At 35.5% G+C, this 12,110-nt stretch overlaps 1 protein-coding gene across 1 annotated transcript in view; it reads right to left on the bottom strand.

The window, feature by feature from the left end:
* The window catches only part of LOC108668908 (tetraspanin-7), a 30,548-nt gene extending 18,714 nt beyond the window's left edge, over positions 1-11,834 (bottom strand). Inside the window, exon 1 of the mRNA XM_018156166.2 lies at positions 11,715-11,834. Coding sequence (XP_018011655.1) covers positions 11,715-11,834 — 120 coding nt within the window. The remainder of the gene's footprint in view (positions 1-11,714) is intronic.
* Positions 11,835-12,110: the final 276 nt, after the last annotated feature.

The raw sequence follows: 12,110 nt of genomic DNA, 5'->3' as shown, positions 1-12,110 counted from the left end.
ATGGAAGTGAATTCCAGATATATCGTGTTGTTGCCATGGAGACAATAATAATCAATATGAATATTGTAATGGGCCATTCAAAAGACTTGAGCACATTGTTGCTAAAAATTATGATCGAATCAAAGTATAAAATTATTTCAAAACTAATCCCTAGAGTTTTGACAACACTTCACTTTAAACTTCACTTCTTGTTGATTGTTTGTTTGTTTGTTTGTCTGTCTGCTACAAATCTTATAATCAATATTTGAGACACTTCCACCTGTCCAATCGATCTAAAATTTAGCACCCTTGCGTAAAGTTGGAGATAATGCATAAATCAATTGACAGAATAAAAATTAAAAATAATTTTGCCTGCTACAAATCTTATAATCCACATTTGACACACTTCTACCTATACAATCGACCTGAAATTTTGCACAATTGCATAAAGTCAGAGACAATGCATGAATCAGTTGATGGAATAAATAATTTTGAAACTTTACGAAATTTTTATATATTAAAAAAAGTTCGAAAATTATTTTTTCTGATAATTGAAAATAAAATTTCAAATTCATTGTACGGTACATGTGTAACATCTAAGACACTGGATTCTTTAGAAGTGTCGTCTTCAAAAAGTAATTTTTAAACGAATATTATTTTAAATAATGGTAATTATTATTTCATTGACTAAAATACTAAACTGAAATTGGTAAGTTATTCCCATGAATGATTGTTTTTTACATACCTATTTATTTACTTAAACTCTGCTAGTTGCCAACGTGCGTTTGCTTATTTGATATAGTGTACAGAACGCTGCTTGCTCACGAGGGGGCACGCGCCCAACTCTGTATGGCACGTGACCAATTAATTTAATCCATTAATTGCCTCTAAAATCGAATGGCTCACGAGATGAACCATGGCGCCTTCACAACGCTTGCCTGCACAGAGTATATTTACTAGAAATTTAAAAGCGAAGAAAACACCACAAAAATTTAGCATATCTCTTTTGAAAACGTTTCGGAGACCAGCTCCATCGTCAGTTCGATAAATCTAGAACACAGATAAATGCAGAAAATTGGTTTGGAGTTAATAAAAAAAAACACACACACAGAAGTTAAAAACCTAAATTTACAGACAAAGGGCAGAATAATAAAGTAAGTACCTATATTTAGGTACTTACTTTATTATTCTTAGGTACTTACTTTATTATTTATTTTAGGTACTTACCTATATAAAGTAAGTACCTAAAGGAGTATATTTATTATTGAAAATCATACATAAATACTCGAATCTCGCCAATTAGAACGTTATTGATGGCCTGCGTAAATAAGCGACTAGCCCTTTATTTCTAAGAATAATTATATTCATCGCAGGTAAAAAAAACAACCTCAGTCGAGTCGTATTAATTTTTCCAAGGGTAAAAAGGTTAATTGAGTTGAGATTCAAGGAGGTTGACATGGATACAATATTTTAAAGGGAATAATTCACGATCAACAGTTGTTAACAGTTCGATCGGTAACGTTGATTGTGTGTCAAGATTAATATTTTTTTTTAAAAGTATGTACTTCCCGACTATTAAACCTTCTAAATTTTCATACTTAATCGAGATCTTTAAATGCAGCTGGTTGTATTACAAGGCACTTGAAGGCAACCCAATCACGTGCTGCGTGATTGAACTGAAGTAAGTAACATTACGCTACTTTTTAACTAAAGTTGCGAGTTTGAAAAGTTAGGAAGCATCCGCTTTGGTTTTATACGACTGCAGGCTGCTGCTCATCGGCATGCACGAAGCCTAAGTCGTTGCACTTAATTCGCACGAAGAATGCTGAGCAGGTCTATTTGAATTCTAATGCCGCCCATTACTACAGCGCCAAAGAAAGGAAAGTCCGCCACGAGCAAAAGAGATCGTATTTCAAGCTGGGATGTCGATAGCATGCAGAATAGATATTGAAAAGGAGGCGCAGGGTGTCTCAGCCTGGTGTGAAAGTGGTCCTGATTTTTTGACGAAAATGAAGAAAAATCTTATGATCAAAAAATAGAATGACAATAAAAATATTAAAAATGAAACGCTTCGAGTGGAATTTACCATGGAATATTCTGCAAAATCTTAAGTGCAACCACTTTTAACTGTACGTTAATTTGAGATATTTTCTACGCTTTTCCACATTAACTGTACGGATCGATAAGCTTGACAAGCAATGTTCACTCGTTTAAAATTAAAAATTTCAATTTGAAGTTCAGTTTAAATTTGAAAATAATTACAGCACATTTTCGGTGGTACGTGGATTCGGCCACATTCCTACTGAAAAGAGCCCACTGTGACAAAAAATTACCAGAGCTTTTATTTTTATAAACAGCCCACTCGGTTTTACTGTTTCATTTTCGAGGGCTATTGTGGTTTGGACCAGTGCCAGCTATGAACATAGTTAATTCTGTTGTGTTGTCCAGAGATGTCACTTTCGCTGAGGTCACTGTTCCTGATGGCCTTTTTTCTGAATTTTCAGAAGTCAAGTTCATGTTTGATTTATTGAAATGAAGATAAAGTTTCATCTTTCTCAATAAAGTTTATCAAAAATTAAATTCATGACGAAAATTTTGTATTTATTTACGAGTGAAAAAAGATTCTCAGAATTATCGAGTATTTTCACTTACTCTATCTATATTCTGAGCATAGATAAAAGTAATTAAACTTTTTACTTTTTTGCGTCAAATATTTGAATTTTTCATATCTCTGTAGAATAAAAATGGATGGTTATATGTGGTAAAAATTACCAAAACGCCATCTTTAGGTCCAACGTAGGAGTAAAAAGCTAAAGAAACGAACTTTTGGCTATGAATTTCACTGAAATAATTCTGCCATTTAGATTTCCAAACAACGGATGTTTCTGTTCCTAAAATAAATGAAAGCCAGAATGAGAATGGCAGAAAGCCGTAACGTGAGGAAATTGGAACCTTAAATCCCTTTCTTGGAGGCCACTGCTTGGCATTCAGAGTTAGCTTCATTTTTTACAAATGGCTTTATGTATAACCATATACATAACTCGTACATTGAGGTTTTATACGACTATTACAAGGCCCTTATATTATTATACATAATATATACTCTTATAGCGTACATTTATTAAACTGTATCTTAGAAAGTTCTTAGAGTACCAGCATCAATGGAAATTTTAGATTATTAGTTCAAACTGGTAAATGGATTCAATACGGATTTTCATTAATATTTACTTCGATTTTGTCTGCTGTAGAAAGTGTTGAATGACATACGATTCAGCGCTTTCAGTCTCTATTATTCCACATACAATGAAGAATTTATTTCTTCTCTTGTAACCTATCTTGGCAAAATCCATTTCAAAATGTTCAGGTTCGCAGTTTAAATGTTCGGATTCATTTGTGACGACTCTAATTGTTGAGTTCGCAGATATAAGAGAGCGTTTACTTTCAACGCTGTCACACTGAAATCGAGGTAAGAACATTTCTCAATGCCTCTTGGATCAAATCTTTTGTTTAAATGTTCTCAAGCCACCCAGAAAGTGCCTTTTAATTGCTCAAAGGTATGCAGCAGATTTGTCTTAGAATTTTCTGAAGCCACCCTAGATTCGTATATCCTCCTAGCCTGGATTCCACTTGCCATTTTCAACGTGGCCTCGATATGGAGAACAAAAGTGTTTGAAATGACCTCACTTTTAAAGCCGCGATATCACCTAATGAAACCGCATTAAACTTGCAGCTTGAACTTCAAACTCGAACGCTGATTAAAATGGCAGCGAATTGAGTGGCTGAGTGGAATGAATGTTCAATAGGATCATGAAATAAGTAGAATAAGATTCGTTTTTATTCCAAATGAGCAGGTAATTTTATTAAGACATTGTTTTTGCGATGGGAATTCAGAATCAATAAGTTAGCATTTTAACTATATACAGTTTATTCTATACAGGAATTCGCCTTTGAAAGGCAAAAACGAGTTTAATTATACATCGATGCTATATCGATCGATATTGTTTGATTTCAAGCAAGTTTACATTAATATTAAAGAACGACTTGATAAGCCTTATTTGCTGATTTTATTTTAATTTTTCGTATGATTATTGACCTTGTGGATAGTATTTTTTCATCGAAAAAACCATGTGGCATAGCACCGAATTTAGCCGAATTGGTGGGGTGGTTATACATATTTCGATGGAGATTATAATTCCCAGTAGAGATGACAGTAAAAAATATTGTCGGAATATTTCATTCTAGACCTAAAAAGGCTTGTAAATAAAGCTAGAGATCCCTCCGAATGCAGATGGAATTTTCATTCAATCACTTTATCGGACTAACTTATTATGATAATTCTGATTTGACTTCATTTGAAACATCATTTTATTCATCAAGTGTTAATTATCCTAAATTTAAAATTACTCTTCAATCCGTTTTTAGATGATTATAGAATAAAAGAATTCTTATCTTAACTATACAGTTAAACTTTGACACTCAACTCAACCATATAACTGATGGTGGAGCAACTTCACTGATAAAATCTTTAATCCAAAAGCAAATGCACTCAAAGCTATATAATTCCTTCGCTATTGTCTACTACCTGTTTATTTATAGGTCAAAACCAAACTGTTTTCTAGAACATCTCCTGGAATCTGAGCTCAAAGTCTTCCTGTTATTCAGATCCGAAGCGGAGCGCAAACAAATTTCCTGTAATGTCTAACGGCAACGAAGGTTGTCGGGGTAACAGGCTTGTCTAACGGGCGCGGCAGGTTCCGTTTAGAGGTCCGTTTAATGGGGCAAGAGACATCGCTACTGACTTAGAGCATCAGTAAAGTCCAAGACGATATTGTTACGGAGCGCTGCACCTAACCAGACACGCTCGTCGCTACATGGGTGAGGGAAGGCCAGGTAGGGTAAAGAGAATAGTGATTTTGATTGATTAAAATGGAAATAGATAGATGATCATTTAAAATTTCATGTACGTAGAAATAGAGTGGTGATTTAAATAGATAGTGAGTGATGGTGTTCGGTATGAACGCAAAAAATAAATTAGAACGATAATATGTCCCTGACATTGGACAGGTCAGACGCAAGAATTTTCTCCTGCAATTGCTCATGTTTGTCCAGAATGATACTTTTATTATAAATTTGTTTGATGCAGGTATGTGACCAATTTTCAAGAGTTTTATGCATATTGTCTTTCAATTTCTAAAGGTAAGAGTGTGTCTTTGTATCCACGGGTGGAATTTCTCGAGGTTTACTTCCTGTCATAACTCCACAAAAATTGTCGTTTCATCCCAACGTGCGCTGCTGTGAGGTATGTCGATCCCATATCCCGAGCTCTGAAATCCATCAATTCTCAGAAAAATTATTTCAGAAAGTTTGCTTGAGACGATAATTGCAATTAGCTTCGTGGTATTTCCCGGTAGAAATTATAAAGCAATTGAAATAAAAAGGAAAGTTAGAGCAACGAACTTATAACTCGCGTAAGTAATTGATATTTGGTAATGGATGAAGCGTTGAATACGAGAAAAGATGGTTTGCAGGTTGTAAACACAGATTTTGAATAGTAATGATGATTGCATGCGGGAATTTTCGTAAAATCGCAAATTCAGAGTCTACTAAATTTAGAATCGTAAATTCAAGTCAGTGCAAAATTTAAAAATTCTTGACGGAATACTTCTTGACTGGGCTTTTTCCCAAGTTATATTGCGACTTCGATCCAAATTAAGAGGGAATTTCATTAGAACAAGTAGGGTTAATAAATCAATTGAAGCATCTGATCCAATATAGAAAAGCCTAGGACATCAATAAATTAACGAAAATTGCTAACATTAATGTATTTGTTTTCTCAAGTTTACATTGGCCGGTAATGTTTGCATACAAAACTAAAAAATGAAATTTGATGCATTAATAAAGAATTACAGTGACAATAGGCATCTAAATAAGGATAGCCATTTTTTAAATGATTTTGATATACGAGCATGACTCCTAGACGATGCATCAGATGTTAATATTCAAAGTAAGAAGGATCATTTAGGGATAAGTGTAAGCCAGCGTAACCTCTCCCATGGGTGCCATTAGTAGCCTTCTCTGCAGGCACATAAATTTTACGGAGAGAGCGCATTTTCTCAGCAACGTAGGAGCGACCGGTGCAAGACGCGCCATCGTCGACATTGAATGAGCAAAGTCCGTGGAGTTTTAGAGCTTGGCCACACCGTCTTGTTTTACCGGACATAACGCCTTATAAACGACAGCAAAATATCACGCGTGACTTTAACAGAATGATATTTATTTCAAAAATAGAATATCTGCCTATCTGAGCATTGATTTGGAGTTTACAAGGCTATAAAAAACGAGGCACGTCTAAGTAGTCGAGACTTTGAGACAACTTCACCAAGATTCCATTTTCAAATAAAATGTTTAGGAAAAAACTAAACGAACTGGGATTAAAAACTGACGTGGTGAGCTGAGAAAGTCACATGAGTAATCGTATGCTATGGATTGAAGCACCTGAGGAGTGCCAGAGGTAAGATAATCGAAACACTGCCTACATGTCGTACGTACATTGCTAGCCAACAGAAGTGTTTTAAATTTGATTAATGCGGACAAATTCAACATTCCGAGTTTATTATAATTGTATGGAAACAATAACCAACAACGTCACGGTCGTTACTCATCAAATGAAGCACCAATGCTACAAATAGAGCAATCAATACTCAACCAGACTGCCACAGACAGAAATTCCATGTTCTAACATTCATGAGAACGATCTAAGGTCTCAACTATAATCTCTTCATTTTTCAACTAAAAAGTAAAAAAATTCAAATTAGTTGAAAAAGTATTCTCATCCTCAATTTTTCAGTAGCAATGGTTTGCTGAGAACAGGAAAAAATCCTTTGAATAGATACAGCAAAAATAACAAGACAAGTAATCGAGCAAATTCACAGAAAAATGTAAACCGTACCAAGTTAATTTTCTGATGATTATAATGTTGTGCGAAACTCTTGCTCTAATATACCAGGCGTGAGTCACTTTCTCAAGCTATGAATTACTTTTCACAAAGACTCAGCCTCTTTCTGCTTGGAAATTTTACTGTAATTCGTACCAAAGTTAGTCATTTTCCTACCAAGTTGCTATCGTACTATCTGAACTAAGAAAGCCAACTCCAAATAGATGTTGTGAAACAGGTGATAATGACTGTGGTTAATGACAGACGAAAATGACCATTGTTGGTGACTAATATGCGAAAATGATGACGGTTGGTGACAAACAGGCGACAACAACTATGGTTGTTATCGTAAAGGCAACAAAAAACGAAAACGTTACTTGGCATTCATTTGGAGTTGTCAAGCAGTCAACATGGTTACCGTGATTACTATCGGACGAAAAAATAAATTAATTAAATAATCAATGAATAACATTTTTGGAGGAATTAAGAAAGAGTAATAAGATAAAAACTCACCATTAAATTTAATCATGATTTAAAATGAGATCAGGCTGGTGGGTGCTTTTGTTACCACATGCAAGCCTTCAAACCAACTATAAAAAATACGGTAAAAAATACCATATAGCCATATTCTATCACAAGATAATTCCAAGATGACAAAAATGAAATCTACTATACGCGAAGTGAAAAGCAGGCGCGACTGTCGATCGTGAATGTCTGACTGAAAATAAAGTCCAACGAACTGGAAACGAACTTCCAGTGAATACAATTAAGCTATTGACCGATGGTTCTTCAAAGCCATCGACTTCCTACTGGGTCATTAAAATGAGATCAAGATAAGCAGGCTTCCCCGGGACTATATAAGGAGGAGGTGACAGGGTTAAAGGATTTTGTTCCCGATGCCGGGGATTTTTTTTTCAAACTCGGAGCTTTTCCCAATGCCGAAGGTTTTTTCAATAGATTTTGTTCCCGATGCTTGGGATTTTTTTTTTAATCCGAGCCTTTCCAAAGGTTGAAGGGTTTTCCGATGCTTAAGCAATTTCTTTTGTTGCTCACATTAATTTTCTTTCTCGATTCTATCAGCAGCAAATTGGGAACACGGATTTTCTGTATCGGAGCCACATGAGGCATTTAAACTTTGATACCGAAAGCCGAACCTCGCAAGAAAATTGTCGGCCGTGGCCGTTAGGCACAGTACTTTCATTAATGACTCGATAGAAGCTCGCTAAATTACTTTCCACTATCTAAGCGATTGCTAGCTGCATGTAAGCTTAAAATTTAAACAATTATGAGTTATGCGTTTGTGCCATAGAACTTGGGCAATGCTTATGCCCACTTCTGAAGTTAGTTATGGCGTTACAAATTTTTAATTGAAGAAAATTAGGTATATCATTTGTAATATTAATGGCCTTCCTTCTGAATTATTCATATATTGTGAAAATAGAACACACATTGAAAGATGCTACATTCTTGAATATTTTAATGATCCTTGCCTTTTTTATGGCGGTCCTATACTGGGTTTTCACGTCTGTAATTACGGACAATAATTACCTGGCAAAGTTTTATTGCCCTAGTAACGATAAGTTGTCTACCCCCCTTAGAACATAAAAAATTTTAGCCTGAAATCCTATAATCTCCCAAAACACGCATATCCCAAATGCTCAAGTTGTTGATAGAAGATGAATTGTGATTGGTCAGAAGCCTGACGTCACGGAAAACGTCGACCAATGGTAAGCCTGGAGCGGGCGTTGATTAATTGGAGGGCGACGATGAATCGTCCAAACAAGCTTTCATAGCGAGAACTGAAAGTGATTTCCGCTGGCCTGGAGAGAGATGCAGCTTTCAGCAACACGTGTCGTTGGAAGAGTTGGCTGAGGATTTGCAAGGCAATATTATTCAATTTAGAACTGTAGCTTGGGCATTAGCGGTTTCCAGAAGCATTTGCTCGCGTTCGGTCGAGGAGTTGAGATTCTAGATTTAAAATAATTTTTCTCATAGATTTTATAAATTCTAATTTTAATCGATGAAATTATTTTAGAATTTTATAATATGCATTTAGTTCGTTATATTTGCGTGCAGGCGGAGAGTCACGCGTATCAAAATTATATCTTTGACTAGATGGCGACCGTGAAAATGCCGATTTTGTCCGTAAGTGTTTATAGTCAGATAACGGAGCGTTTACGTGTTGTAATCGGTCGTAGTGTTCAACCACTTAGATATTGTTGACACTGGTATAGGGTTATTGATGGTGATTACATGTGAGGCAGTGTGTCGGTATTAATGCTGGTTTCAAGGCTGTTGTAGAAAATTTTGAATTTTGTGGTGATATTTTCGTTGCTGGTACAGTCAATTTATCTATGTCGTAGTTTACCCAAGTGATATTAAACTTCTTCTAACCAGACGGGTAAGAAATGGATGCAACTCCAACAAAAATTTTTACAGAAAAATATTCTATCTCTAGATCATCTAAATCACTAGGATTTCGATGTGGCGTATGGAAAAGAATCTAACATTTTTTGTTTTACAAAAATTACTTTCTGTCATCTCATTGAGATTTAAAGCGTCTTCCTGTCGTGCCCTCCTTGCTTTCCTGTATTGTAAAAGAAATTGGCGGAATGAAAGAGTTGCTCTGAGCATGAGCTCCGAAAAATTTGACTGTAAACGACATTTTCTAACATAATCACGAAAGAAAATAAATATGTATGATTGTGCTCGCTGTTATTTTATAGGCTTGGGAGCTGTAGCGCTGCACTTAATCGTAACCTAATTGTCAAACTGCTTTTAAGCTTTTATAAAAATTTCATACAATAAGGACTTCTTCCGAACCATTTGTAGGAATTTTTTCGAGTACTCCTACAAGACAGTTATGAAGATGAACGGTAATGCGACTCGCCATAATCCAATTCTTTTCATACGAAATGCCCGCTTGGCTCGCGATTTGATGGCAACGTCTCGTGTCCTGCGAAGATCAAGAAACGAAATAACCGAGTCTCATTTTTCTTGTCCTGCAAAAGTTTCCAGGCTTTCAAGTTTGTGTCGATGATAAATTATGCAGCCGACTTTGCGGACCTACGAAGCGACATCTTCAGGGCTCACTGTTCGCTAAAGAGAAATGTTGCTCTTGATAAATATTGACAATATCTGTCTATGTGAACATTTTTACGTCGATAAATGGCTTACGATAGATAAATAGATAGCCTCTGAAGCCTAATTTAAAATAAGGTTTTAGATTAATTAGGAATGCTCCAATTTATTGTAGCGTCATTAGTGATGAGCCAACGCTTGATGTGAAGGAAATGTTTCTAAAACGATTCAATTAAGCTTACTATAAAACATAAATTTAATACTTTTACACCCCATATTGTCAACTTGTTTTTAGTTTTCCGAACTTCCGAACTTATAATATGCTAAATTCAAATTCATTCAAATAAACGTTGATAAATAATAATTACTAATTCAATTTCCAAAAATCAAATAAAAAATACGCAACGGAAAGCTTAACACAACGGCCATAGTTCTAGGAATTCTGAGCAAAAGATCAAGTTTTTCCTGCCAAGCTGCACTGCTGCGCTCGCTAGAGCAACACGGCAGTAACCTGAGATTAAGAGCCCTCAAGTTTTGGTAAGAGGTTGGATGAGGGTCGAACCCCTTACTCTACCTGACCCTAGCTCGTGAGAATACACTCAAAGAAACGAGTGAGACTTGGTCCTAATATCAGTGCACGAATATCCCAATGTGTGTGTCATTCTGACCAAGTGTTTCCGGCAAAAGAGCGTTCCAGCACAAAGAGCGAAACCTGCGCCACTATTGGGACAACATAACCCCCTCATCTTTTCTGAGTGTATGGTAAAATGGAGGATAACTTGCCTCTATCGTGTAATAACTTCATTAATTAAAGGAATGCAGTTATTATACGTGGTTTGCGTAGCTGAAAGCGATTTTATTGGGGATATAGTTGAACTCCTATTGTAATACTTTTCACGTATCTTGATGAAATCAAGGCAATTTTTATAAGATACGTAAACTTAAGCGAAAATATAATTAAACTATTGCAATAATGAGATAATGCAAAGAGGGATTTGAAAATTTGCCGGATATTCTAAAAAAAATGTTCCGATTGTTTATTAGCTTTTTAAGTGTTTTGTTATTATAAATGATTAACCATGTACTGTCGTAAACAGCTAGTGACAAATAAAAAGTGTTAAAATTTTATCTTGACAACCATAAATGTTTCTGTAATAACGAGGTTGTGAATAATGCTTTAGGAAATTTGCATTCATCATTTATCTGGAGTATTAAATGAATTATTTAACTTGAATGTCAGGACAGAGTTATTAACGCATCGAGCGCCTATTAAGCTTTGCATCTGAAGTTTGTTGCATGCGGAGAGTACAAATAAAATTTAGTATTATACTATAAAAAGTCACTAATTCCATAACATTATGATACATAATGCGTTGAAACTGAATGGCATGCACGTGGAGTTAATATCAACGTCCATATCCTATAAATAAATCTACGGATATTGAAACCATTATTTAATTAACTCTTTCTCTCTTGCACAAACAGATTTACGTTATCCCTTAAATGCGGATACCAAGTGAAATGAATTTCCAAATTATGTTTTGAAGTTGAAATCCGAACAACGGGATAGTTAATTTGTAGTTATGAAATAATCGCTTAGAAATGCCTCTCTAACAATAGAACAACAACACGATCAGAATAAAAATTGTACTCAACCTATTCAGGAATAACTGCTAGTCCTCAGGAAGGCAATTATTGGCTCCAGCAATGAGTCGTTTACCTTGTATCGATCAGGAGACGAGAACGCCACACCACTCCTCATCACAACTCCACGCAAACTGAATTGAGAGCTGCTGTGAGCCTGTGGTCTGGTCTTCAGTGTACCTCCACCTCCATACATTCATGGAGTGTGACAGCCCCTCCAGCTCCACCTACACCACCGCACTACTACAAAGAGAGCAACATAGTTTATCTGTAGTCTTCAAATTTGAAACAGTTCAACTTATTTTATACATAATTTTTACTGTTTTCGAGTTAAAATATATCCGTACTTATTTACGACACTTGGCTGAAATAACTCTTAATTTAGAGATTATTTTAACATTTTTCGGTACAATGTGAAACGGTAAGTAGCGGAAAATCCAGAATATTGCGTAACTACATGTTTTAATTGCAT

The sequence above is a fragment of the Hyalella azteca genome, unplaced genomic scaffold (genome assembly GCF_000764305.2).
Source record: "Hyalella azteca isolate HAZT.00-mixed unplaced genomic scaffold, Hazt_2.0.2 contig5386, whole genome shotgun sequence".
In the NCBI taxonomy this organism is placed as follows: domain Eukaryota; kingdom Metazoa; phylum Arthropoda; class Malacostraca; order Amphipoda; family Hyalellidae; genus Hyalella; species Hyalella azteca.
The sequence above is the reverse complement of the archived record's forward strand: the minus strand, read 5'-3'. Positions and strand labels throughout refer to the sequence as shown.